Source organism: Emiliania huxleyi (assembly GCF_000372725.1).
Source record: "Emiliania huxleyi CCMP1516 unplaced genomic scaffold EMIHUscaffold_65, whole genome shotgun sequence".
Taxonomy (NCBI): Eukaryota; Haptophyta; order Isochrysidales; family Noelaerhabdaceae; genus Emiliania; species Emiliania huxleyi.
Genome location: NW_005197128.1, coordinates 399528 through 425949, shown reverse-complemented (window position 1 = coordinate 425949; position 26422 = coordinate 399528). Strand labels below are relative to the sequence as shown.

The 26422-nt window shown below is 67.0% G+C and overlaps 5 protein-coding genes across 5 annotated transcripts in view; 3 read left to right on the top strand and 2 right to left on the bottom strand.

Moving 5' to 3' along the window:
• Positions 1 to 230: 230 nt before the first annotated feature.
• On the bottom strand, positions 231 to 1047 carry EMIHUDRAFT_215471 (hypothetical protein; the record flags this gene model as incomplete). The annotated part of the gene is made up of 3 exons (XM_005763055.1): positions 231 to 359; positions 652 to 744; positions 964 to 1047. The coding sequence occupies 3 exons, from the start codon at positions 1045 to 1047 to the stop codon at positions 231 to 233; spliced, it is 306 nt and encodes a 101-aa protein (XP_005763112.1).
• Positions 1048 to 1333: 286 nt separating this feature from the next.
• On the top strand, positions 1334 to 10267 carry EMIHUDRAFT_105120 (hypothetical protein; the record flags this gene model as incomplete). The annotated part of the gene is made up of 16 exons (XM_005763054.1): positions 1334 to 2714; positions 2974 to 3212; positions 3395 to 3617; positions 3851 to 3951; positions 4032 to 4725; positions 4817 to 5177; positions 5873 to 6434; positions 7319 to 7360; positions 7919 to 7987; positions 8302 to 8465; positions 8598 to 8670; positions 9098 to 9208; positions 9338 to 9674; positions 9798 to 9890; positions 9922 to 10032; positions 10131 to 10267. The coding sequence occupies 16 exons, from the start codon at positions 1334 to 1336 to the stop codon at positions 10265 to 10267; spliced, it is 4698 nt and encodes a 1565-aa protein (XP_005763111.1).
• Positions 10268 to 10731: 464 nt separating this feature from the next.
• On the bottom strand, positions 10732 to 11157 carry EMIHUDRAFT_215467 (hypothetical protein; the record flags this gene model as incomplete). Its single annotated transcript, XM_005763053.1, has 1 exon — positions 10732 to 11157. One exon carries the CDS (start codon positions 11155 to 11157, stop codon positions 10732 to 10734), a length of 426 nt encoding a protein of 141 aa, XP_005763110.1.
• A 5544-nt stretch (positions 11158 to 16701) lies between these two features.
• On the top strand, positions 16702 to 19680 carry EMIHUDRAFT_465211 (hypothetical protein). The gene is made up of 4 exons (XM_005763052.1): positions 16702 to 17565; positions 17936 to 18145; positions 18218 to 18517; positions 18586 to 19680. The coding sequence occupies exons 1-4, from the start codon at positions 16753 to 16755 to the stop codon at positions 19549 to 19551; spliced, it is 2289 nt and encodes a 762-aa protein (XP_005763109.1). The 5' UTR covers positions 16702 to 16752; the 3' UTR covers positions 19552 to 19680.
• A 2942-nt stretch (positions 19681 to 22622) lies between these two features.
• Positions 22623 to 26422, top strand: part of EMIHUDRAFT_465210 (hypothetical protein) — a gene marked incomplete at its 5' end in the record, with an annotated part of 5159 nt that continues 1359 nt past the window's right edge. The window contains 12 exons of the mRNA XM_005763051.1: positions 22623 to 22766; positions 22838 to 22968; positions 23512 to 24781; positions 24859 to 24900; positions 25032 to 25295; positions 25368 to 25620; positions 25694 to 25750; positions 25828 to 25865; positions 25942 to 25992; positions 26064 to 26121; positions 26196 to 26249; positions 26329 to 26409. Coding sequence (XP_005763108.1) covers positions 22623 to 22766; positions 22838 to 22968; positions 23512 to 24781; positions 24859 to 24900; positions 25032 to 25295; positions 25368 to 25620; positions 25694 to 25750; positions 25828 to 25865; positions 25942 to 25992; positions 26064 to 26121; positions 26196 to 26249; positions 26329 to 26409 — 2443 coding nt within the window. The remainder of the gene's footprint in view (positions 22767 to 22837; positions 22969 to 23511; positions 24782 to 24858; positions 24901 to 25031; positions 25296 to 25367; positions 25621 to 25693; positions 25751 to 25827; positions 25866 to 25941; positions 25993 to 26063; positions 26122 to 26195; positions 26250 to 26328; positions 26410 to 26422) is intronic.

The window sequence follows — 26422 nt, the reverse complement described above, 5'->3', positions numbered from 1 at the left end:
ACGGGCGGAGGACTCGCAGTCGAGACCCCCTGCCACGGCTGCGGCCGGCGGCAGCGCCGAGATGACGGTCGCGCCCTCAGTGCCCCACACTGACACTCCGGGCACGGGTGCGGCCCGAGAGATGAGCGCTGCCGGGTCGCCCCCGGGCGCCCGCGATGTACCGGGTGTATAAACTATAACGATTTTAAACGTATTGACCTAGAATCCCTGACTGCAGACTGGTCGCGCGCTCAGTGGACGACAGCCTTGAGCGGCTCCGCCTTGAGCATGGCAAGGTCGATCTCGGCGTCGATCTCCTCGTCGACCTCGCCCACGAGCGCGATGTTGTCCCCTCGGACGATGTAGAGCCCCAGCATAACCTGCGGGAACCCGCGGAGCGGAGGCGCGTGGGCGAACGGGCCGCGAGAGGCGCGGGCGCGCGAGGAGGGGTCTCCGGATGCGCAGGGGCTCCGGAGCGTGCGAGATCTCGCCACCTCAGACAACGGTGTTCTCTTCGCTCGCGCGCGGGTGGAGCCACGTGGCGCCAGCGCGCGCGTCGGGGAATACAAACAGTGTTGAGCATCACTGGCGAAGGCGTGGCAAGAGTAGATCGGTGCAGGATTCGCAGCGAGATGTGGCGCGATGTGGGGGGGAGGAGAAGAGGGAGGTGACAGGCCCCGCCGCCGCCTGCTCCACGCCCGCGGTCGTCGAGAAAACTCGCTCGTGGCACTCGTCGAGGATGACGTTGGTGGTCTGGTCAAAGCCCTGCGTTCGGAGGGTACCAGTCTCGGTCAGGAGGCGGCGCCGGCGCAGCAGACGAGGAGAGGGCACGTGCCCTTGCGTGTGGCGTGGCATCGGTCGTCGGCATATGCAGCCGTCACCGGCGTGGTGGGTGCTTGGTACGCGGCGGCGTGGTGGCCGACGATGCGATCAGATATATGGCACCGCCGCGGCGTCAGGTGGGGTGCGCGGCTGAGCCGGCACCTTGAGCAGGCCGACGATATTCCTTCCGTCGTTGGTGATGACCTGGACCACCTTGTCGACGAGCGGCTCGAGCATTGCCGACATGTTGGCGCTTGGCTGGCAGCGTTGCGGGAGGCCCAGAGAAAAACTTTTTCGCGCACTGGCAATAACACAGGTACACCACGGGAGCCGCCTAAGCGACTCCCGCGAGGACGGGAAAGGAGAAAGCGAATACTTTGACAGTTTAGATTTTCGGGAAAAAGAAAGTTTCCGCTGGAAAAGAAAAATCTGCTGGAGCTTGCCTATCGCAGTGTGCGACGCTTGCTGCCTGCTTGCTGCCCTGCCCGCACCGCCGCGCGCTTACAGGCTGGGACCGTCGCACCCTGCTCGTATGTCCATCGAGGCGTCCGCCCTCGCCCTGTACGGCGCTGTCAACGTCGGCGTCTACGCCTTCGGCGCCGCCTTCCTCGTATCGCGCCACCGGCCTCTCGCCGATCAGCGTCGCCAGCTCTCGTGGCTGCTCACGACATTCGCGGCGCTCGTCGTCACGGTCGTCGGCAGTTACTACGCGTTCGGCGCTTGGTGGCAGGGCGTGTCCAGCGCGGTGGAGCTGTACCGCCCGAGCGACCCGATGCAGTGGCTGCGTCCCAGCGGCGGCGGCGCACCCGAGGAGCCAGTCTCGCGCCATTTGTGCCTCTTCTTCCTCGCCTACTGTGGCGTCGACTCGGTGCTGGGGGCGCTGCACTACCCAGAGCAGATCGACGTCGGCTACTACCACCACGCCCTGTACTCAGTGCTGCTGTGCTACCTGCTCCACACGCGCCAGACGCTGCTGTTCGCCGTCTGCGGCGTCGAGGAGCTGCCGACGCTGCTCGTCGGAGGCAACCACCTACTGGGCGACGGCGGCAACCCGCGCTTCGGAGTCGGCGTCGTCTTTTTCCTCACCCGCGTCTCGTACCACTGCTGGATCACCGCGCGCGCGCTCGACCGGCTCGATCCGCTGCTGTACTGGGTGAGCAGTGTGCTCCTCATCACGCACGTCGGCTGGTTCCAGTCGTACCTCGCCAAGGGCTCGCTGCCCTCGAAGCGGCAGAGCCGCGCCGCCGCGCGAGTCGCTACGGGTGGCTCGACCGGCATGCAGGGCGGTGCATCCGCCGGCCCGCTGCACGAGCGCGCGCTCTGGTCGATGGCGACGCGCCACCTGCTCGTCTTTGTGGCGATGCTGGTCGGGCAGGCGCTCCTCCACTCGACGCTCACCGCGCGCGTGCTCCGCGCCGCCATGCAGCCGCCCGCGGCAGACGGCGAGCGGGGCGGCGAGTGGTGCCGCGCCGCGGCGTGGGCTGCGTATGTGTGCGTGGGCAACCTGCTGGTCGTCGCGTACACGGTGCGCCGGCTGGCGCGTGCGCTGCGGGACGTCTACACGGCCAACTTCATCAGCGACTCGCTCGTGGCGCGCCGGATCATCTACAACATCTCGTGGGAGGACCCGGCCGTCGAGGTGGCGGAGCTGCGCCTCGGGCAGAGGGACGTCATCCTCACCATCGCCTCGGCGGGCTGCAACGTGCTGGACTACCTCATCGAGAAGCCGGCCGGCATCGTCGCCGCGGACCTCAACGAGGCGCAGCTCGCTCTCCTCGATCTCAAGCTCGCCTCCCTCGCCGCCCTCGACCACGCCGCCTTCTTCGCTCTCTGGGCGCGCTCGGACGCCGCCGTCTTCGAGGCGAGCTACGGCCACCACTCGGGCCACCTCGGGTCATCTCGGGCAATCTCGGGTCATCTCGGGTCATCTCGGGCAGCCTCTCGTAGTCTCGGGCCATCTCGGGTCACCTCGGGCAGCCTCTTGTAGGCGAGCTACGCCGCGCGGCTGCGCCCTTTGCTGCAGCTCGACTCGTCGCGCGCCTTTTGGGACACCAATGGCGATCGGCCGGGCTCGCACGTGGCCCGGCCTGTCCGCGGCACGTCCACGACACAACCACGACACGTCCACAGGCGAGCTCTTTGCGTCGAACCTCTTCTTCGCCGGGTCGGCAGGCTTCGGCGCCCGCCTCCTCCGCCTCGCACTGCGAGGGTGCGGCGCCCTCGACGCGGTTGTGCGGGGCATGCGGCGCGGGCAGGCGCCCGACCCTCGGGGGTGGGGGATGCGCATCTTCACGCTCTGCCTCTCCCAGATGTGGCTGTGGCGCTTGCTCGCGCCCCTCGGCGGCGTGCCGACGTCGCAGATCGACTTGCTGCGCCGCACACCGTCTGTCTGGATCTCGCGGGTCTGCGAGGTTTCGCTAGCCGCTTCTACCCGTCGCCGACATGCACACGCACACACACACACGCACACACACACACACGCACACACACGCACGCACACACACACGCACGCACGCACGCACGCACGCGCGCACGCACGCACGGCACAAGCGGCGACCGCCCTTCTCCCGAAGCGCCCTTGCCTCTCCCTCAGGTCTTCGGCTCGCGCATGTGGCGGGCCGACAACTACTTCTACTACGCGTACGCCGTCGGCCGCTGGGACCCGCACTGCTGCCCTCGCTACCTGCGACCAGAGCACTACGAGGCTCTACGCTCCTCCGCCCACCGCGTCGCCCTTCACCACGGCCCCCTCGCCTCCGCTGCGGCGATCCGCGCCGACTTCACGGTGGGCGTGATGTCTCGGAAGTGTCTCGGAGGTGTCACAGAAGTGTCTAGGCGAGCCGCGACGACTTCACGGTGGCCTCGCTCCTCGACTCGATGGACTGGATGGGCGCGGTAGACACTTCCGAGACACTTTCGAGACACTTTCGAGACTTTTCCGAGACTCGATGGACTGGATGGGCGCGCATTAGAGAGCCGCGACCGTCCGGCCCGGCCGCCCACAACAGCTCTCTTGAGCCGCCCCCCGCCCCTCCTCGCCACCGCCTAGGTGACGAGCAGATCGCGGAGCAGCTGGCGGCGCTGCTACCGCACATGGCGCCGGCAGGGCGCCTCTTTTGGCGCTCCTTTGGCGTGGCGGTCCACTCGCCGGTCCGAATGCGGCCGACTCACCGCGCGCTTGCAGCGACGACACCTGCACCCACACGCCGTTTCGCCTTGACGACCTGCAGGTGCTCGCGCAGCTGCGACCGACCCTCGTCCCGGAGCAAGACCGCGTCGGCTGGTACCTGAGCCAGTGGGTCGCCCGTGCGCACCCGCCCGACGCCCCCGTCGCGGACCCGGCGGAGCCGAGTGGCTTCCGCCGCTTCCTCTGCGTGGGCTCCGGCTACGCCCCCTCCAACACGCTCGTCGACGACGCCGCCGTTTGCCTCCAGCTCGCCCGCCACGCTTTGCGCACGAGCAAGGACGTCGCCGCCTTTTACCGCGAGCAGGGTCCCCGCTACGACGGCTTCCGCGAGGCGCTGCTGCCGGGGCGCGAGCGGCTGATGCGGTTCGGGCTGCCTTGGCAGCGGCGCCCCGCCGCGTGGCTGTCGGTCGGGTGCGGCACCGCGCGCGACCTCGAGTACGTGCTGGGCCATGTGAGGGAGTGCGGCACGCGGCTGTGGCTGCTCGACCTCTCGCCGGAGCTGCTCGCCGTCGCCCAGCAGCGGGTCGACAGGCTCGGCCTCGCGCACCAAGTCACACTCCTCGTGGGCGACGTCAACGACGAGACGCTTCCGGGCCCGCCACCGCCCTCCCTCCTCCCCCTTGCCCCCCCTCCCCACCCGCCCCTCGCGTCTCGAACCTCCCCCCCCGCCCCCCCCCCTTCCCTGCCACCCGCCCCCCTGCCCCCAACCCCCTGCCCCTCTCCCCCGTTTCGGCGCCGTTTCCTCCGCGCGGCCGAGCCTTGCCTCTGCTGGCGCAGCTCGCCTCGGCGCCAGCACCCTCTCACCGCCCCGCCTCGCCCCAACGGCAGGACTCCCGCCACGCGGCTCGCTCGACCTGGTCTCTTGCTCCTACTGCCTCAGCATGATCCCGCGCTGGCGCACGGCCCTCTCCGCCATGGTGCGTGCGTTGCGGGTCGGCGGCCAGCTCGCGCTCGTGGACTTCACCTGCCGCTCCGACGCGCCCAACCACTGGTCGCAAAAGCTCAACCAGTGGTGGTTTGCCAACGACGGCGTCTTTCTGAGCCGGGAGCACACAGCCGCGCTGCAGCAGCACGGCGCTCTGCGGACCCTCTGGTTCCACGAGAGCGAGCGGCGGGTCGTCTACACGCCGCTGCACGCAACGACGTACCTCTACGTCGGGCTCAAGGTGTCGGACGTGGAGTTTGATTGGTCTTGACTACGTCGGAAGGGTTACGGTATGCCTTTGTTGGAAGGCTGCCATATGGAGGCTGCCTGTACGCTCTAGTATGTAGTAAGGACATACGTGACGTCGTGGTTTTCGAGGGTTATCCCCTTATCCCTGTTCCAACTTTCTATCTTATAGCACGGTCGATTCAACGTTTCGTCTACTCGTCTTCATCGGTGAACTCACACTTGGTGCGGTCCGGGCCGCGGAGCGCGGAGGCTGAGACGGTTGCTCTGATGCTCAGCACCAGAGTCTCAGGTAGGTAGGTAGGTAGAAAGGTGAAGAACAGCCAGGCTCGGACTGGACACCAACGCGGTATGGGTGGACGCTAGACAGATGATGACGACACGCACGAGCGACACACAGACACAAACAGGCTCACAAGACACACAGCCAGCTGGCTGCCACACACCCTGAGTAGGCGTACACATAACTCAGGGCCACATCCTCCCTGTCGTGACATGCGAGGCTAGAGCAGTCTTGCTCTACCTCCAGCAATCTCGCCGGCCGGCGAGGCACAGGCACCGAGCTTGACATGAAAAAAAAATTCTTGCCGCGCCGCGCGGCTCACTCTCGCAAATATGGGGAGCGAGCGCGAGGAGAAGGGTCGCTCCGACCGGAGGCGGAGGGACTCTGACGAGTCGGGCTCCGAAGAAGAACGGCCGCGCCGCAAGCACAGGTCGAGCCGCGACAGCAAGCGGCGGCGGCGGCGGCGGCACGAGAGCGAGGACTCTCGCTCAGACAGCTCGAGCGAATCGGACCGCCGGCGCCGGCGCAAGCGCAAGCACTCGCGCCGCGACTCGGACTCCGACGGCAGCGACGCCGACGAGAGGCGCGACCGGAAGCACCGCTCGTCGGACAAAAAGCGGCGGAAGCATTCGGACCGACGGCGGAAGCGGAAGCACCGCGGCGGCGAGAGCGATGAGTCCGACGGCAGCAACGGCAGCGACGCCAAGCGCCGCCGATCCCTGTCTCGGGGCGGCAGCAGCGAGAGCGAGCGGCCGCGCGATGACAAGGGCCCGAGCCGCAGCAAGCACGAGGCCGGGCGGGGGCGGGAGGAGACCACGTCGCGCGGCCGCGACAAGAAGGGGGCCAAGGCGGGCGCTCTCTCCCCGGAGGGAGGCGACGCCGAGCGCGAGAGCACCCGCTGGGAGCGGGAGAAGAAGCGGCAGGCGCGCTCCCCCCCCCCCCCCCCCTTCTTCTCCTCCTCCTCCCTCCTCCCTCCAACGCCCCTCTCGTGCGTGCGCGGCCCCTGCAGGCCCGCGCCTCGGCGGCCGCCGCTAAGCAGGAGGAGGCGACGGAGCTGGCCGAGATGGCTGGGGCGGCCGACGCGGCGGCGCGCAAGGCGACCCTCCTGTAGCAGACGTGTGTAGCAGCGCTTGCCGCCGCCGCAGCAGAGGGCGGAATAGCGAGGCGCAGAGGCAGCAGCAGCTGAGGAGGGTGGAATAGCGAGGCGCAGGCAGCGGTAGCAGAGGCGGCGGCGGTGGTGCACACGCGAGAGGTGGCAGCAGCGACGCCAGTGCCGTCTCCCTTACCCCACCCAGGCGGAGGCGGCGGCAGAAGACAAGGCCAAGGAGGCGGGCGTCGCCCGCGCTGCGTCCGAGGAGGCGGAGGCGGAGGCGGAGGCGGCGCGGACGGCGCGCGAGAGCAAGGCACAGGAGGGTAGAGGGGGACAGGGCACCGGCATCTAGTGGCCTTCCGACGAGCGCTCGAGCAACACGCGCCTCCCGCCTCCTCCCGCTGTACTCCCCTCCACTCGCACCCCTCGCACTCTCGCGGTGCGCCGAAGACACTCGACGAGACCGGAGACACCCGGCCCCAGAGACCGGCCCGAAAGACCGGCCCCAGAGACCGGCCCCAGCCATCGGCCGGTCGATCCACAGCAGCGTGGAGACGGTCGCCACGGTGCTGGTGGCTTGCCCGTACAGCACTCGCGGCGACTTGCAGACACCTCAGTCACTCTCTCCCCACCTGGAGACCTGGAGAAGAGACGCACCGGCACGACCCGGTGTCTCGCGCATGCACATGGCTGCGCTGTTGCAGCAGTCGGTCGGATGCAGCGAGTATGGCCGCATCGAGTATGGCCGCAGCGTTCGGCGTGCCCCCCCTCCCCCCTCCCCCGTAGGCGAAGGAGGCGGAGGCGGCGCGGGTGGCGCTCGAGGAGAAGGTGCGTCGAGAGAGGGGAGGAGCGGGGGAGCGGGGAGAAGGGGGAGAAGGGGGGGGGGGGGGGGGCTGCCCGTCCTGCCCGCCCAGACGGCTCGCACAGTCCATGACACGCACACGCCCTACAAGCCCCGGAGATCGGGCGGAGAGAGGGGGCCGAGGCGATCTCTCGGCCGGCGGCCTGCCCATGGCGTCCGCTTGAGCATGCGCGCGAGATGGCCCGAGATGGCCCGAGATGACCCGAGACTTCTACTAGAGGCTGCCCGAGACGACCCGAGATTGCCCGAGATTGCCCGAGATTGCCCGAGGTGTACCTGAGTAGGCGCGCGAGCTCGAGGCGGCGGAGCTAGCAAGCGACGAGAAGGGCCGGCTCGCGGCGGAGGCCAAGGCGGAGATTACCCGAGAGCACCCGAGAATACCCGAGATTACCCGAGATTGCCCGAGAGTACCCGAGAGTTCCCGAGAGTTCCCGAGAGAGTACCCGAGAGTTCCCGAGAGTACTCCGAGAGTGTCGGCTCGCGGCGGCGGCCAAGGCCTGACCCTCCTCCTCTCCTCGGCCTAGGCCACCTACCACCACCACGCGTGGCTCGAGCGCGTCGCGCTCTCGGCGGCGCAGGAAAAGGGGAAGGAGGTGACGACTGCCCTGCACACTCACGCAACCCCCCCCCCAGCTCACCCCCACGGCACCTCCAGGGCACCTCCACCACACCTCCGCAACACCTCCACGCCACCTCCACCACACACCCACTAGGCTGAGTCGGCGCGCGCCGCCGCCGACGAGAAGGCGCGCGAGGCTGCCCAGGCGAGCCCCCCCCCCCCCCCGCCCCCCCTCCCCCCTCCCCCCTCCCGCCCTTCTCCCTCGCCCCGCCGGCCGTTGAGGGCGCTCTGGCGCCTGTCCCGCGTCAGGGGAAGGGGGGGTTCACCGCCGGCGCCGCACCGACCCAGGCGCACGCCGCAATCGACGACGAGTCCATCGAACTGCAGGACGAGGCGGAGGAGGCTGCGGACAAGCCGCCCGCGGCGGCGGAGGCCGACGGCGGCGCGCCACTCCCGCCGCCGCCGGCGCCAAAGCCGACGTCCGCTCTCGCAAAGTCGATCGCAGAGGGATGGTGATCGGCGGGCCTCGGCCACTGCCATTGGCGACCGAGGCGGCTTCTCCCAACGCCCGGACGCGTCTCGACTCGTGTGTCGTGTCCCATGGTCTTGCCAAGAATCGAGGCCGGGGCGAGGGTCGCAAACAGGGAGGGTTCGCGCGCGGGAGAGCTCAAGGGGCCGGATGCGGTCGACTCCAGCACAAAGCCGTACTTCGTCGAGGTTCGCCCAGGTTGAAATATGTAAATGAAGAGAAGGGGGACGTACACCGCTGTACTGGTGGTGACACACAGATCAAGTGTAGGGGCGCGAGCACTCGTGGAGCACTTGGTCTTGGAGTGGCGAGTGCAGTCGGTAACCTCACATCCAGGGCCCCCGGGGAGCTGAGAAGCGCACCCAGCGGGCCGGATGATCGGGATCGGGTTGCGGGCAAGAGAGCCCTAGCCCTGGGGGTGCGCGTTCGCAGGGAAAGACGAATCACACAGTGGGTCTCTCTTTGGCCCCCCAGCTGGGGGTCCCCAACGATGTCGGCCGTGAAACTGGTGCCTTACCAGGGCGAGCACCAGCTGCAGGCGCCGCCGCTCCCGGCCCCAGCACGGCACGCTGCCACGCCTAGCACGGAGACCGCGGCCGCGCCCGTCGCGCGCAGGGCATCATCGACCTCATCTCGGTCGACCTCTCCGAGCCCTACTCCATCTTTACGTACCGCTACTTTATCAACCAGGCGTGGCGCCGCATCCGCCAGCCCACACCGCCGCCGGTGTCCACCGCTATCGCCTGTCATTGCCGCAGCAGACATCGCCGCCGCCGCCGCCGCCGCCGCCGCCGCCGCCGCCGCCGCCACCCTGAACCCTCGGGCGCTCACTGGGCGTCCCGCCCTCTTCGGCAGTGGCCTCAGCTCTGCTTTGTGGCGCTCGCGCCCTGCGCCGCCGAGGGCGGAGCCGCGGGCGAGGCGCCGGGCGGCGAGGAGGTCGTCGGCGTCATTGTGTGCAAGCAGGACGTGCACCGCAGCGGGCGGACGCGCGGCTACATCGCGATGCTGGCGGTGCACCACTCGATGCGCAAGCGAGGCATGGGCTCGCGCCTCGTCAGCTCCGCCGTCCTCGCCATGCGGCAGGGCGCGCGCGCGCGCACACACACACTGCACACTCCGCACACCACGCACCGGACCTGCTTTGGCCACGCCCTCCGCACGCCTCTCGCGCATTTGGCCGAGCTCTTCCGCGGTTCAGCGTTAGTGTGAGATGGGCAGGACGCCAGCCCTCGCTCGGAGCGGCCACGAGGCTCTAGCCAAGCAGACTCCTCTGCCCTCCACGTCTGCGCGTCCCCCCCCCCCCCCCCCCACTCAGGCGGTTGCGACGAGGCTGTCCTCGAGACAGAGGCGACCAACATTGGCGAACCCCCGCGCTGCGACCCAACACACCGGCCGCTGTCCGGGACATGTCCGGGACGCGTCCGCGACCTCTCCCGCAGGCGCCCTGCGGCTGTACGACGGGCTCGGCTTTGTGCGCGACAAGCGGCTGCACAAGTACTACCTCAACGGCGCGCGCGGCAGAGTCCCCGAGACTACGCGAGATCGCCTGTGTTCACCCGGGAGGGCCCGAAGCCACCCGACGACGCGTGCCGCCGCACCACGCCCGCGCCTCTGCCTCTCACGCCCCCGCGCCCCACTCCCTGCGCAGGTAACGACGCCTACCGGCTCAAGGTGTGGTTCAATAGCCCGGCGGAGCAGGCGGACAAACGGGCGGCGGCGGAGCATGCAGCGGAGCCTGGGCACGAGGCAGCCCCTACCGAGGCGCCAGCGATAGCGGCGATATAAGGAGAGTTGAGCGCGCCCCATCGCAGTGTCTCGCCCCCCCAAAGAGATACGAGCTAGGTAAACGGTAGGCTAGCGCGCCGCGGGGATCCACCTTCCACGAGTATGTGTGTACGTGTTGTTTTTGAAACGCGCGCCGCCGGCGCGCGGGCCCGTGGTTGCGACGTGCTTTGGCTTTCGCGGGAAATAAAACACATCGACACGAGGACTAAACGGAGAGCCCCCCACCCCCGAGACCTCCGCTCCCGCCAACGTGCAGAAACGCACATTTGAGCCGGGCGCGTCATATAGTCAGGGGAGGGGCGCATTCGCAGATGGGACAAGATTCGAGGTGGGGACCTGGGCTCGCAGGCGCGTCGGCCGCGTGCACCCTCCCCACAGGCACTCTAGCTCTTGAGCTTGCCCATCTTTGCGGCCTTGGCGGCGGACCGAGCCGGCATGCACTGCTGGCTCTTGGTCCCCGTGCGTCACGGCTTGATGAACTTCTTCTCGCCAAAGTCCGCCTGCAGCCGCGTCGCTTTGACCGACACCCCGGCCTCGTGTTTCGGCTTCTCTACCTTGGCGGCCACCGACGACGAGAAGAGGTCAGACTCCTTGACGGCGCGCGGCGCCGACCTGCTTCCCGCCGCCGCCACTGCCTGCTGCAGACGCGCCGCAGCGACCTTGGCCTCGATCTCAGCGCGCTTGGCGGCCCGCGCCAGCTGGGTGGCCTCCTTGGCCTCGGACAGCGCTGCACTCGCCAGCAGCTCCACCTCGGCGACGTCCTCGCTGCAGATATCGTCGTTGCTGCTCGCGCTCGACGCGGTGCTGGGCGCGTCACCGAGCCCGTCCAGCGCCCGTCTCCGCCGCGCCCGCCTCCGTTCTCCGAAGGATTCCAACGTCGCGTCGGGCATGCTCGACTGGCGGCAAGCACCTCGGCCGCCCTCGTGCGCGACCCTCGCTTGGCTCGAAAAAATAACCCATAGTTTTCTCGAGGTTCTCGAGGTGGATATCCTTTGGCCGCGTTGGGTAGCGAGGATTGGTGTAACCCGATCCATGCAGGCGTGTTTTCTGACGGCCGACCGTCAGTGCACGGAGTTGCCCCTTCTCCGACTGCCCCGGCTAGTTCACGAGGTCGTCGCCAACGTCGGGTGTGACCCCTTCGTCCCCCGAGACCTAGCGCGGGTGGGTTGGGGGGGGCTCGCTGCAGGGAAGGGCTGTGTAAGAAGCCGATCCCCGTAGTCTGCCTCGCTCCTCCCCAGTCGGAGCGTTACCTCGGCTCTATTAGTCTCTTCTATTAGCACCGACTTCCCGAGTGATCACGGACACGGTTGCTCAGAGGGCAGATTTGGAAAGATCTGCAGGAGTACACACAGATAGACCAGCAGATAGATAGAGGCCCTCCAACCATAAGTAAGAAACCTCCAACCTGATCGGTCGTACCGTGACCGCCGACAGATCACTCCAGACAGCAGACAGGCCGACGTTTGCACGCGGCCGGCCGGGCGAGTGAGGCTTGGCACGATCCGTCCCTGCGACCCTGACGCTGCTACTCTCCTCTAGCTATCAGCGTGCACTGCTGACTGCTGCCACAATGTGCGACCTGTGCTGGCCCACTTGGCGGCCCTCCCGGTCAGTGGTGAGGCGCAGTTCAGAGTTGTTCATGGCGCGATGCCGCACTGGTCCCACATTGGTGAGATGAGACCACCAACCACGTTTGCCGGTTCCAAGAGAGAGCTGAGAGGCACTGGCGCTGTCCTGAGAAGGTGCATGGAGCATGCTCCCTCTTGACTGCCCATGCGTGCGAGGCTGTGTAGGCATAGGGCATAGCCTCGAGATCTGGCGGCGCATACTCGGTGCCCTAGAGGCTTGTCTGTCTGTTTGTCTGTCGCCTGTCTTGCGCCGCGTGCGCCGTGCGCTCTATTTCTTCTTTTATCGCAAAACGGCGAGCAGGGTTCGGGGAAGACACCCCAATATTTTCGCCATTTTTGCCATTCGCTGCGCGGCCTGGGGACAGGTCGGTAGGTACGGCGTTTTGGCGGCAGATCCCCTACCGGAAGAGCCCGAACCCAGAAGCACAAACTTGGGCGTCACGGCCAGCTATCTGACGGGCGCCATGACGATGCGATGCTCGGCGCTCGTCTCGCTTGCCCTGGCGACGCAGACCAGCAGCACGAGGGCTACTGCGGTCCCGGTCGAGCTCAATCTCACCGACCGACTAAACGACGACAATAAGTCCGTCATCGCTCAAATGAGCCGTCAAGCGGTGACTCATGGCTGACCGATTTGCCAATTTGCCGTTCAAAGGGCTTCCCTGACTGAACCTTTGTGGCCCTAGGTTGACGCGGCGCACGGGCTCCTCGGCTGCCGCCTGCTGCCCGCGGCGTGCGGTAACAGCGATCAAGGCGTGTGGTGCCCCCACACTGCCACGGCTCGCACTCCCGCCAATCACACCCCTTCCCATCCGCAGCTCAACGCCTCACGTTCGCGTCGATCTTTCTGATGGAGGAGCGTATACCTACCCTCGTTGTCCTCGCCGGCCTCTGTCTCGCGCTCGCCGTCGGTGTCGCATTCGAGGGCGAGCCGCCGATGCCACATAGAGACTCGAGTCTCACAGTGATGCTCACAGTGACGCGGCTGGGGATAGGCGCCATCTCGAGAGTGGCGGAGCGCGCACTTGCTTGGACCACCTCGCATCTGAGCGCAGACGGCCTCTCAATGTGGTGGAGTGGTCAAATGGCGCTCACTCGTCCCGCAGTGTCGTTCAAGCTGTTTGTCGCCTCACTGCTGGCCGTCGACCTCCTCGGCATCGCTGTGGCCGAGCAGGACACCCTAGCTGCTCCTGAGCTCGTCGATCTGATGCGCGATCAACCCGGTCGGAGTGGCACTCGGCCGCCGCTGACAGAGGTCCTCGTTCCCACGCTCGCCCCAGAGACCGCCGCCGAGTGGTACGCCCGGCTCTCGTGCGTGCGGGTAGCACTGGTTGCTTCATGGGTTGTGTTTCTGCTTGTGCCGGCGGCCTACACGCGCACAGCCGCAGCGAGCTATTCCGCCGGTGCCGGCCTGTACGCCTACCTCGTTGGCGTCGCTCTCGATTACACCGGCGGCCACCAGACGCCCCAGGTGGTCGCCATGTTCGTGCTCCTCGCCGCCACCGCAGTGCCGGGCCTCGCCACCAACGAGCGCGCTGGCAGCTGGCTGCGCCAGATGCTCATCAGTGCAGTGCTGGTACCAACCTACCTGCTGTCGGGTGTGGACAAGCTGAGGGTCCACGGCGTCATCGCCAACCTCGACGGCGAGTGGCTGCAGAAAGCGGCTCACGCGCGGCCGAGCACGTGGCTCCGGCCCTCCGAGCCCACACTGGCCGCGTTCTCCTGCGGCAACCTCTTCCTCGAGGTTGCGCTGCCCGTCGTTGTCCTCTTCTCCGCACAGGGGCGTGCGGCGACCGCTTGTCGCGTCCTCGTGTGCGCGCTCTCGCTCGCCTTTTACGTCGCCTTTGTGGTCTTGTTGGGCTCGCACGGGCCTGATCCTGTGCACATGTCACCACTGCTGATTCTGGCGCTCGACCCGCTCTCTTGCTCGTGTCGCAAGGCGTTCGAGCCGGAGATTCAGGAGGCTCGACGCATCACGTCGCTCAGCACCAGAAGCACCAGCCACGAAATTCTGATGGAGGCGGTGGTGGCAACTACGGAACCACTGCCGCTGCACATTCTGCCGCTTCCTCCGGACGCCGACGTGCCGCGCTCGGCGGCGGACCGTGGCCGGGCGGTGCTGGCGAGCGCCGTCTTCGCCGTTCGGCTCGGGTGGCCGCTGTGGACTGACTTTAGGAGTGTCGCCGGCTGGAGTGTCGCCAGCGGGCAGGCGGCGGCTTTCTGGCTGGACAACGAGGGCCCGATTTTGCCAATCTCGAGTGGGGGCGACTCCCTCCACCTCTCCCTCTCATTGCTGCTGCTCGGGACTACGCTCGTCGCCTTTGCCGCCAAGGTACGGCACGAGGTGCAGACTGCGCACTGCTCGCCGCATGGCTCGCCGCATGGCCACCGCGGCCCCCGCGAGCACGACATGCAAACCTCGGCCACGACCAAGCTGCTCGCAGCCGAGACGCACGACGAGTGGCAGGACGTGGGGCGCAGCCCAGGCAACAGTAGCGGCCGATAGGGCCCTCCGAAAGGCGTGCCATGGTGTCCCCCCGCCTGCGCCACCGCGACCCTCAAGCTCACAGGGCACAAACACACACGATATAGCCGCCCGGTCTGATGTGAGAGCAGAGAGCGGCCACGCTTCAGAGACCGCGGCGTGCCTTGCTGGATGCTGCTGGGGCTTGGCGGGGAGGTTGAGCGTAGAACTTTGACACACTGCTTTGCCGCAGCACAAAACCGTGCAAAAGTTTACAAAAGTATACGCGCGCTGCGCGGCGCGCGGGCGCACTGCGGTTTCAACGACTCAACGTCTCAACACAGTGGGTCTCAACGCGCACGCCCGCGGCGCCGATCAAACTTTTTGCGGCTCGCTGTGAACTCCTCCGCGCTCACCTCGTAGCCCTCGGCCAGCGCCTCGCCTGAGCCGAGCTCGCCGTTGATCCAGTCCCAGATGTGCTCGAAGTCGTGGAGCCGGAAGTGGACCGGCGCTCCACCGGCAGGCCGCCCCGTCGTTGACGAACGCGGCGCCGTCTTGTAGACGTAGGCGTCGCCAATGCCGTCCATGTGGTGCGGCGGAGCAACGCCGCTCCTGAGATCGATCATGAGGAGGCAGGCTGGCTGGTTCGCCATTTGCATGCGGCCGAGCGAGGACGGCTTCGAGACGCGCTGCAGCGCCACCCTCTCACCGCACGCCTCGAGGAGCGGCGGCCGTTGCACGAGCGCCCACCGCGCGCCGTCCAGAGCCGCAGAGTTGGCCGTTGCATGTGCCATGAAGTCAAGCAGCTCACCTGCAGTCCCCGCGGTCAAGCCGCATTGATCCATCTGCTGCGGTGTGAGGAAGCCCAACCGCCAGTTGAGCGCGTTCGGGACTCGAGCCGTGTCCTTCAGCTGCTCTCGCACAAAGCATGAGTGGCGGCGCGGCAGCGTCACCTCGCGCCAGTTGCCGGGACCGTTGACGCCCGACTTGAGCAGCACTGCGTAGACGAGCTCCGTCTCGAAGCATGTGAGGGCCCGCAGGTTGGCCACCTTCACCAGGATTGGCTTCACCCCCATTGGCTCGAGCTCGCCCAGCCCACCGTCTAGACTCACCGGCACCCGGCCGTTCTCATTCGGAGGCGCCAGTGCGCGGCCGACCCGTCCATTGTACGACTCCTTCGAGAGGGAGTGGCACTCCACCCAGTGGGGCCAGGGCGACGGCGACCCGATAGTCGCCGCCCACTGTCGCAGCGCGTCTGATCGCAGCGTGCAGACCACCCGCGTGCGAGTACGACTCACCGCACGGCTCAGCCGGGCGCAGACCAGCCTTGCAGCGAGCTGGTCGTCAGGCGGAACGAGCTCCATCACGCACCGCCAGTCATCGTCTCCCATCATCTCGACTGGAGGGACATTGCCCTCAGCATCAGACATGGTTTCCTATGAAACTCCGGTCACCCGGAGGCCAACGCCCAGCGCCGCCGCCCTTGGCGGCGGATTCAGGCTCTTCTAGCCGGATAGGTCTGTGGATTCTCGCGCGAAAACAGCGAAAATAGAAAATTTGGCGCATTTAGCCCAACCTGGCGCAACCTACCTACCGGTACCTATCTGGGAGCTCCAGCGAGTGTGAACAGACCGCCTATCCGGCTAGGTAGGTGGGAGCCCGAACCCTACTGCCTGAGCGGCGAACCGTAAGTATAAAAGAAAGAAACGCTTCGCGTGGCTCCAAGTGCTTCAAGTGCTCCAAGCAAGGTCGCTCCCCATCGCAAACCTCGTCAGCAGTCCTCCTCCGGGAAAGTTTAGAGCTAGGTTAGGTTAGGTAGAAAGGTGAAGAACAGCCAGGCTCGGACTGGTCGACTGGACACCAACGCGGTATGGGTGGACGCTAGAGCCTAGACAGATGATGACGGCACGCACGAGCGACACACAGACACAAACAGGCTCACAAGACACACAGCCAGCTGGCTGCCACACACCCGGAGTTGGCGTACACACATAACGCAAGGCCACATGTTGTCATCCTCCCTGTCGCCCCCCCAACCAAGCACTCCACGGTGCCAAGAGTACAAACAAGGGCACAACGACACAACAGACGACAGGAAGTAACATGCGAGGCTAGAGCAGGCTTGCTCCACCTCTAGCAATCTCGCCGCCCGGCGAGGCACGGACGAGACCGTGTGTGGGGTCTTGTGAGTGAGGTGTCTATGGACGCCCTCCTCACAGGCTAGCTGCCTACTGCTTGGCGTGCGCTATTCTAGGCCGCACGTCGTGGCACTATCACGGAGGTAGACGGCGCTCGAGAGCTACTTACCTGAAAAAGAAACTCGGCCTTTGCAATCGGGCAAGGGGGAGCGACCTACGGCATGCGCTGCAATCGGCAAGGGAGCGAGGACCGACATGCAAATGCCGATCAAAGCCACCCGGCCTCCCCACGGCAAGAAGCGGCTCTTCTCATTCTCGGGCCAGGCCAGGCAACCGCGATCCGCGAGTGCGCCCGCTCGTTCTCCACGCTCTCGCACGGTAGATCCGCGGGAGGCTTCGGCGGTGAGGCTGCAAGCTTTGGCGCGAGGGAGGCAAGCGCGTAAGCGATCAGCCTTTAGCCTGGCCGCGACCCACGACTGGTTCGCCGGCGTGTTTGGCTTTGAGTCGGGCGCACCTTCGTCGCAAGCGCTGCGGGAGCGCAACGCCCAGCTGCTGTTCCCTGCAGAGGAGGCGTGCCTCGAGCGGCTCGCCCAGCTGCGCTCCGCGCTGGATGCCGAGTGCGGGGAGGCTTGGACCGCGCCGGACCGTCGGGCGCCTCACGTAGCGATAGACATCCGCCCCGAGTCGGCCTCGCTGTTGCCGCCGGCGCCCGCGCCCGAGGTGGAGCCTCCAAAGGCGTCGTACCTGTCGCGGCTCAAGAAGAAAGCGCTTTACTTGGAGTCGCGGGACGGGGCGGTCGCGCTGCTGCAGGCGCGGGCGAGGGGCAGGCGGGCGCGAAAGCAGAAGCGGCGAGGAGCGGGCGAGGAGGCGGAGGAGGGCGTCGAGGCCTCCACTGCGTGCTTTCCGACGCCCGTTGACTGCCGTCCGCGGCCGACGGCGCGCAGTCTTCTGCTCGGGTGCCTACTTTGCGTGCCGCTCCTCCTCCTCTCCCCCTTGCTCCTCCTATGCCTCGCCGCCTGCTACGCCTACCTCCGGCTGCCGTACCTGCTCGGCTGGGTCGCCTCAAAGGCACACTCACACACACCTCAAACACACACTCTCTCTCTCTCTCTCTCACACACACACTCACACACACACACACACACACACACACACACACACACACACACACACACACACACACACACACACACACACACACACACACACACACACACACACACACGCACACACACACACACACACGCACGCACGCACGCACGCTCACACCGCTCACACCGCTCACACCGCTCACACCGCTCACACAAGGCACCGGGCCTTGCACTTTTAATGCCGCGGGGCTCCTGTCTTCTAGACGTGGAGTCGCGAGGGTTGCCTCCCCTTGCCCCACCACTTTGTGTGTGTGGAGAAATTTACCGGACCTTTCCTTACCTCGCAGGCCATCACGCGCCTCGGCCTATTCGGCTACCCGCTGACCTTCGGCGCCATCCACCTCTCGCCGTGGCTCGAGCTGCGGCCGGCGCGCCTCCACCTCCGCCTCTGTGTCGAGGACTTCTCCCTCTCCAACCCGCCCTCCCTCGGCTGCCCGCACCGCCACTTTGTGTCGGCGGGCGCGGTCGATTTTCTGCTCACCATCGATTTGCACTGGGCGCGCGAGCTGCTGGTCCTCACCCGAGATCACCCGAGATCACCCGAGATCACCCGAGATATCTCTCTGTAGGTCAAGGAGCTGCTGCGCACGGGCAGGCTGCAGCCCGTCCCGATCCACTTCGAGCACACCTCCGTGCGGCGCGTCAAGCTCTACTTTGAGCTCACGCGCGGCGAGCTCAACGTAAACGGCCTGGCGCGCGAGATCGCCGAGCTCGAGGTGCGCGCCCGCCGGTCTTGCTGCGCGCTCAGCCGGTCCTGCTGCCTGCCGTGGCGGCCGCCCACGCCACCGCCGCCCAATCTGCTGCGTCTGTGGGTCGGCGCCGTGCGCGGCCTCAGCCGGCGCGGCGCGAAGCCGTATGTCGCAGTCAAGGCGCGCGGCATCGTCCTGTCGACTGATTCATGAATGGATATGTCGGACCAGAACTCGTTGTTTAATAGGCGCGCGGCGTCGTCCTGTCGACCGCGACCGGCACGCTGCTCGGCGGGGAGGGGGAGGGGGAGGGGGAGGAGTGGGTCTTCGACGACGAGGTGCTGCTGCGCATTTCGGACCCGTCCACCGTGCTGCACGTGTGCGTCTACTCTTCCGTCGGGCGCGACCGGCTGCTCGGCCAGTGGGTCCTCACGCTCAAGTACCTGGTGACGCAGCCAGACTACTGCAAGCACGCGCCGCCGCTGACGCGCTCGCGCGACGGCTCAATCTCGGGCACTTTCTATCTCTCCGACGCCAAGCTGCGCGGCTCGGCGGTGCGCGCGCTCGGCCCTTCGGAGCTCGGCAAAGGCTTCTCCGGCGAGGTTGACATGCGCCTGCACTGGATGCACGCCGCTGGCCTGCCGCCGCCCCCGCCGCCAAAGCGGCGCACCGCAATGGAGCAGCTCAACGAGAACTCTGGCGAGACCGCGCTGCGGCTGGGCAACGTCCGCGAGCTGCGCACCGCGCTGAGCAGCCTGCCGCTGCGGCTCTCGTGCGGCGAGGTCGCCTTTCGCGACGTGAGCGTGGGCATCAAAGACTTGTTTACGGGCTACAAGGGCGACATCGAGATGGATCTCCGCGACGAGCTGGCCAACTGCAGGAGCACCAGCTCGCGTGACAGGCTGTATGAAGACCGGGCGGAGGAGGTGACCGACGTGGTCAACATGAAGGACCTCTTCCTGCATCCGGTGGCAGCCAAGGATGGCTCCGGCCTCGATTTGACCGCCTTTCTGGACGGCCTCCTCTTCGACCAGCTGGTGCCCGAGGCGCTCAAAGAGGTTTTTGGGACGGGCCTCGGAGGGCAGGCAATCGGCCAGATCCTGGGCGGGGTGGCGGCGCGCAGTGCCGAGTGGGCCAGGGGGGTCAGGCGCGGTTTCGTCTCTTCCGGACAAGGCAGAAACATTCCACGTGTATCACCTAAAGCCGTCTTGTGACCATGTGTGTGTGCCGGGTGAGTGTCATCAGTACTCTATATACACACAGCGGAGAGTGTGTACGTGTCCATGTTGTTCACCTGCTCATTTCTTGTGATCGTTGTTGAACTTGTTGTTGAGAGGATATGCACGGAAGGACACTCAAGAAAACACCTCCCCCCGGGCACGGGGCCCTCGCCGCCTCGTCCGCGCGCGCGCGCCGACCTGCAGTGTAGCAGCAGGCGCCGGAGGGCGCGGGAGGCAGCGGCGACCGGCGGGGGGGGATCTCGAGACATCCGGCAGCGAGCAGAGCCACAGTAACGCACCCACAACCCGCACCTCCACCTCCACCGCCAACATTGCGAGACGTCCTCTGAAGTTCCGCAACCTCGGGTTCTTCACGACCCAGCTACTTTTGCCTTCCTTGCACCCCGGAGCTCTGCGCAGGTGGAAGGGGTCTTGCTGCTGGAATGCGTAGTAGCGTCAGACGGCCCGGGCCGGGCCCGCCGACGCCCGCATGGCAGCTACCGTCCGAGCGGGCGAACTCGCGTGTGTCTGGCGCCTGCAAGTCAGCTGCATCCCCGCCTGCACTCGCCCGCCGGCCGAGACGCGGAGTGTCAGCCGCACTGCCCCTGGCGAGGCCGCGCGCTCGGCCGCCGCGCGGCTGCTCACGACACCGGGGTCGCGCACAACGCGGAGTTCCGCCTCACCGTGGGCAAAGAGGCAAGCGTCCCCCATTGGGCACCGGCCGGAGGACTCAAAGTGGCGGCAGAGGCGAGTCTTTGAGAGAGCCTCCTGCGAGGCGAGGCAAGAGGGTGGTGGAGCGCGAGTGAAGGGGGGCGGGGTGGGGCGGGCATTTGGCCTGCTTGAGCAGCTCGCGCTCCGAGATTGCTCGGGGAGGTGCGCGTAGCTCCTCCTGGCCGTGGGCAAAGTTGCAACTCCCGCCTCGCGGGCAGCGCCGCCGAGCCGAGAAGTGCGCGCAGAGCCGCGTCTTGTAGAGGTGGCCGCATCCCCCTCCGCCGCCGCCACCACCAGTGCTGCTGCTGCCTCCCCCCCCGCCACCCCCAAAGCGGCCGCGGCCGCGGCCGCCGCGGCCGCGGCCGCCGCCGCCAAAGCGGCCTCCGTCGTATGGCCCTGGGACCATGTCCCACAGGCAAGCCTCGCGCTCGCGTGCAGCATCGACGTACGGCAGCAGCTCGTTTGTGCCGTGGGCGTACGTGCAAAAGTCGCCGCGCACGCACTGGCCGAACCTTTCGAAGTTGCGGCAGAGTCGCGGGCGCAGGGGGCGGCCCATCGGGGACGGCGCCGGCACCATGGCAGGGTAGATTGGCATCGGCATGGCGTACACAGACATGGCCATGCCGTGCGGTGGATACCCCATGGGCATTGTGCGAGGGTGTTCGTACATGCTCTGCATCTCACACACCAGCCTGTGGTCAAAGTCCGCGGTAGTAGAACACCCTACATGAATCGACGCAGAATCGCGGGGAGAGAAGGGGGAATGGGGAACAGGGGGGGAGGGGGGAGGGGGGGTACGGGCGGGGATGAACATGTGCAGTCGGGTACACGCTCTGCGCGCGGCGGCGGCGGGGGGGCAGCCGACGGCCCTGGGAAGGGAGCCGGGCGTCGCGAACCTCCGATAGCAAGCGGTCTGGGGCGCCGTTGTGGCAGAGACATGGTTTCGTTGAAAGCAGGCCAGGCCGGGGGTGGGAACCCGCGGCCGGGGCCGGCCCGTGCCTGGACTGGCGTTCTATACGCACAGGTATGGGCTATCGCCGCCTCGGCTTGACAGCAGCTGATGGCTAAGCCTTCCCTCTCCTCCCCGCCTCCCCGCCCGCCTGCCCGCCCCGCCTGCCCGCCCGCCCCGCCTGCCGGCCGCCCCGCCCGCCCCGCGCCCAGCCCCCTCGCCCCCCCTTCGCCCGCGCACTGGCCACCGCCCTTCGCTCGTCTAGCGTATAGGTACTCTCGAGGGTGGAGGGGAAGACGTAGGGCGTGCTCTTGCGCGCCTTCCTTCCAACTGAGGCCCCTCCACCTTGTCCTTGACTACTCGCTGGACGCTGCCTACTCGCTGCCTCGAGGGAGGTGGAGGGGAAGAGGTCAGGCAGCTCTCACTTCGGTGATGAGCGCTTGGCGCGAGGCCCCTCCCCGAAAGGCCAGTATTAGCCTCACGAAACCGAGACCCCTCCCCACCACCCCAATCCCCCCACCCCCTTGGCTCCCCTCCCCCCCTCGGGAGGGCCGAACTGAGGCGCCCGTGGGGACCCCGTAATTCCCTCCCCCCGAAGCAAGACAGGCCGTGTGGGGTGTGGGTGTCACGAGGACAGACGTCCACGAAGACGATGGGCCGGCTGTCCTAATGGTCATATCAAAAGTCGGCCGTCCGCGAGCCCCTAGCTCGCCGACGGCGAGAGAGATGCCACGAGGGGTCGCGGTGGCATCCATCGCCAGGCTCCCTAGCTCAACCGACGACCCTCGTGCCTCGGGATCGACGGCCGATCGTCATCCTCGAGGGAGGTGGAGGGGAAGAGGTCAGGCAGCTCTCACTTCGGTGATGAGCGCTTGGCGCGAGGCCCCTCCCCGAAAGGCCAGTATTAGCCTCACGAAACCGAGACCCCTCCCCACCACCCCAATCCCCCCACCCCCTTGCTCCCCACCCCCCCTCGGGAGGGCCGAACTGAGGCGGCCCGTGGGGACCCTGCAATTCCCTCCCCCCCCTCGGAGGGCCGGACAGAGGCGTCGAGGGGCCCCGCTCTTTCCCTCGCATAGGGGCCACTCTCGGATCGCTGGTCGAGCGACCCGGGGGATGCCCCGCGCGCCTGACCCAGGCGCGAGAAACGAATCTGCGAGGCGTGGCCGCTTATGCGGCCCGATGGGGAGGAGTGGGGCGGACTACGAGGATCGGCTTCTTACACAGCCCTTCCTTGCAGCGAGCCCCCTCCAATCCACCCGCGCTAGGTCTCGGGGGACGCAGGGTCACACCCGACGACCTCGGGAACTAGCCGGGGCAGTCGGAGAAGGGGCAACTCCGTGCACTGACGGTCGGCCGTCAGAAAAAGCCTCCGTGGCTCGGGTTACACCAATCCTCGCTACCCATGAAGGTCTGCATCGCACTTGAAGAGCGCGGCTACCGGCTGCTAGAGGCCTGCCTCCTCAACGCCGCCTATTACGATGACGGCACGCGCGAGAGCCGCTTTCTGCGGGTGGCGACTGAGTGTGCGACTGCGTTGGACGCTGAGGTGAGCTTGCTGCGCTATGCGTCGACCCGGGCCTTGGGCTGGTCATCAAAGAGGAGGATTACGCAGACCAGGCATGGGAGCAGATGTCGGGAGGGGCAGACAGCCCAGACCCTGCCGGATCGGCAGAGAGAGTCGCGGCGGCGACTGAGCGCAAGACCGCCTCAAAGGGTAAGCATGGCAAGAAGAAGGGGAAGAAGCGCCAGTGAGCTCGCCCTCCTAGAGCTCGCCTATCTCGTCGTCGCCCGCCCGCCCGCTGCATGGCCATGGGACACGCAAACGCATGGCCATTGCGCCAGGTGCGAGGTGTAGGAGAGGGTTGCAAAGCCCGACAGATAAGGTAAACTGTTGTTCCATTCTTACGTGTGTGGCATCTGTTTGGCTTTGGCTGTCTGTGACTGTGTCTGTTTGTGTCGATTGCTGCACCTCTTTGCCGCAGGGTAATTTCCAGGTATACACGGGTTCTCCGCGAAATTCCCGGCATTTTGCCGATTTGGCCTAAAGTTTGGCTGATTTTGGGCCCAAACCAGCCTCAGACTCGGCTCAGAGCCCCGGGGGGCCAAAATTTGACGATTTCCACGCAGTTTTCCGAAAAAAGAGAGGAAAAGAGAGGGTGCTGTAGAGAAAAAGGAAAGGAAAACAGACGGGGTGCGAGAGGCAAACCTGCTTGAGCCCATCGGGCCCTGGGTTGGCGTTTTATGTGACGGCGGCTGCTGAAATCTTAATTATCGAGATCGCACGAGATCAGGCGCCTGCTGCGGCGCTGCTGGCGCTCGGCCGAGGCGGCGGAGGCTGTTGATCCCATGAAGTCCCTAATCACGCTTGTGTGCCTCGCCGCATCCAGCACGCCCATCACACCACTGGACGAGGGCGACGTGTGGGGCGACGTGGTGATTTCGGGCGCCGCCGAGGGTGGCAGCAACAGCAGCGCGCCATCCTCCATCCTCGGTGGTGACGAGGGAGGCGTCGAGCGAGGCGCCGCTGTGCCTGTGGACGCGGGCGAGGTGGGCAGCGGGGCGGATGCGGAGTGGGCGGCCGAGTCGGCCGAGGCGGCCGAGAGCTGCGTTGGCGTCGCCGGCGAGGGGCTCCTTCACTGCTACCTTGAGGGGTGCGTCGCAGAGTGCTCCAACGAGATCGCGCCCGCCCTCCTCCTCCTCCTCCTCGTCGGGATGTCTGCGCACACCTTTGGCTCGCTGCTGTCCGGGCTCGGCTTCCCCGCCATCACCACATTCCTCTTCTTCGGCGTGGTCGCCGGACCGTACGGCTGCGACGTCCTCTCCTCCGACGAGTCCCGCCGCCTCCTCTGGCTCAACGACGTCGCGCTCGGCTTCATCGGCCTGTCGGCGGGCGGCAAGCTCCACCTCAACGAGGTGCGCGAGAACCTGTCCGCCGCCGTCTCCGTCCTGACCGGCCTCGTCTCGGTTACCTGGGTCGCGTCCGTGCTGAGCACCCTAGCCCTCGGCGACCTCTTTCTCCCCTTCCTGGTCGATTTGCCGCTGTCGCACCGCATCTCCGCCGCGCTGCTCATCGCCTGCCTCGCCGTCGCTCGCTCGCCCTCCTCCGCCATCGCAATCATCGAGGAGCTGCACGCCAAGGGCCCCTTCACCACCACCGTCCTCACCGTCACCGTGCTGATGGACGTGGTCGTCGTCCTCCTCTTCGCCCTCACACAGCTCGTCGTCAACGCCCTCACCGCCGCCGGAGAGGCCGAGGGCGGCGAGGGCGGGGCCGCGGCCGGCGCCATGCTCCTCCTCGCCTTCCTCAAGCAGACCCTCCTCTCGGTCGTCGCCGGCGCGCTCCTCGGCTTCGCCTATCCGCTCGTCGTGTACGCGCGCCTGCCCGACGGCTGGTGCCGCACTCCCGCCCCCCTCGCGCCTCTCGCGCTCCTCGTCGGCGCGCTGGTCGCCTTTGCGCAGCGCGCCGCCTTTCTGCTCACCGGCTTCGCCCTCTTTTTCGGCGAGGAGTACGACGAGGTAACCCGCGGCGCGGCGCGGCTCAACCCGCTGGTGGTTTGCATGGTGGCCGCCCTCCTCGCGTCCCTCTTCTCGAGACTAGATGGGGAGGAGTATGAATGATACTCATCATACGCCGGTAGGTGACCGGCTTCATCGCGTCCAACTTCTCGTCTGTCCGAAAGGCGCGCCAGCCCCTCGCCCTTGGGACAGGGTGCAACGGCTCTGGCTCTGGGGGGCCGCCATTGTTTGGGAGTCTTTCAATCGGCCGACCCTTGAGTGTTTCCACACCGTTGATTGTTCGCATCGAACGTAGGCCCGCCTGTTCCACGCTTCGGTCACCGACCTGTCTGGCCCCGTCTACCTCCTCTTCTTCACCTTCACGGGCATCACGATGGACCTGGGCGTGCTGTGGCGCAACCGCTCCGCCTGCATCCTCCTCTTTGGCGCCCGTTCGCTCTCAATCATCGCCGGCTCCCGCCTGGGCGGCCAGCTGGGCGGCCAGCCCGCCGAGTACTACAACCGCTACTGGATGGCCTTTCTCACGCAGGCCGGCGTCACGCTCGGCCTCGCACAGACGGCCGCGCCGCACTTTGCCTCTCGACACCCGGAGGTCTAGGCCGGTGCGGTGAGGGGCTCCGAGCGGCAATAGGTCGCGCCGCACTTTTCGTGGGGCCCCGACTTTGCGGCCTGCATCGTCGCGCTCGTCGTGTGCAACCAAGTCGTCGGCCCGCCCCTCTTCAAGGCTGTCATCGGGTTCGTCAACGAGTCCAACATCGGGTACGTCCCGGAGGCGGCCAAAGGGGTGGGCTCCCGAATCCGCAACTTGGGAAACATCAAAGGCCAGGGCTCCGGCCGCCCGAAGCCGCGAGCGGCGCTCTGCATCACCGCCAACGACGGCTTGGGCGACACCGTCCCACAGAGGGCGACCTCTCCCGTCTGGCTCCTGGCTCAGCCCGCTTGAGCCCCTTCTTTCAGGCGACGGCGTGACTAAGAGGCTGCGCGAGCTCGACTGGGAGGTGCTCGTGGCAGACGGCGCCCCTCGCCGCGCGACGACCCCGAGCGGATGGGAGAGGGGGAGCATCGGACCGCGAGGGGTGAATGATGGGTAGGCTCGCTGCACGTGACGACCGCGCTCGATGATGACAAGGCGATCGGCTCTGCAACGTGGGCCTCGCACCCACCCCACCCCTCACCCCTCACCCCACCCCTCACCCCGCCGCTAGGTGATCGGCCGAACGCTCTACAACTTGCATGTCGCCGACGGGCAGCTGCAGGCAAAGCACCACTCATAGTGCGCGCGGTCGGCCGTGTACCTCGGCCACATCTCGGCTCAGCCTCGCCACAGGCAAAGTACTTCAAGTTTGTGGTCGGAGACCGCGTCCGGCACGGCCTCCGCGGGATCGGCGCCGTGCCGGTGCACGGGGGGAGGAGCTGTAGACAGTGTCGCATGCTGACGGCGAGTCGGCGCACTGCGTAGGCACCGTGACGGAGCACATGGCGGACGGACGCACGCGTGTCCTCTTCGACTCTGGCGAGAGGGGGCGCACAGGAGACCAAGCCCCCTCTCCACTCCGTCGATGATCTCCGCCGCGTCGGCGTGGCCCGCGTAGGCGAGGAGCACAAGTACAAGCCCTCCTCGATGTCGAAGCTCGTGTACGAGAACCTGCTCCACTCCGCGCGCTCTTCCGCGGGCGCCCCCCCCCC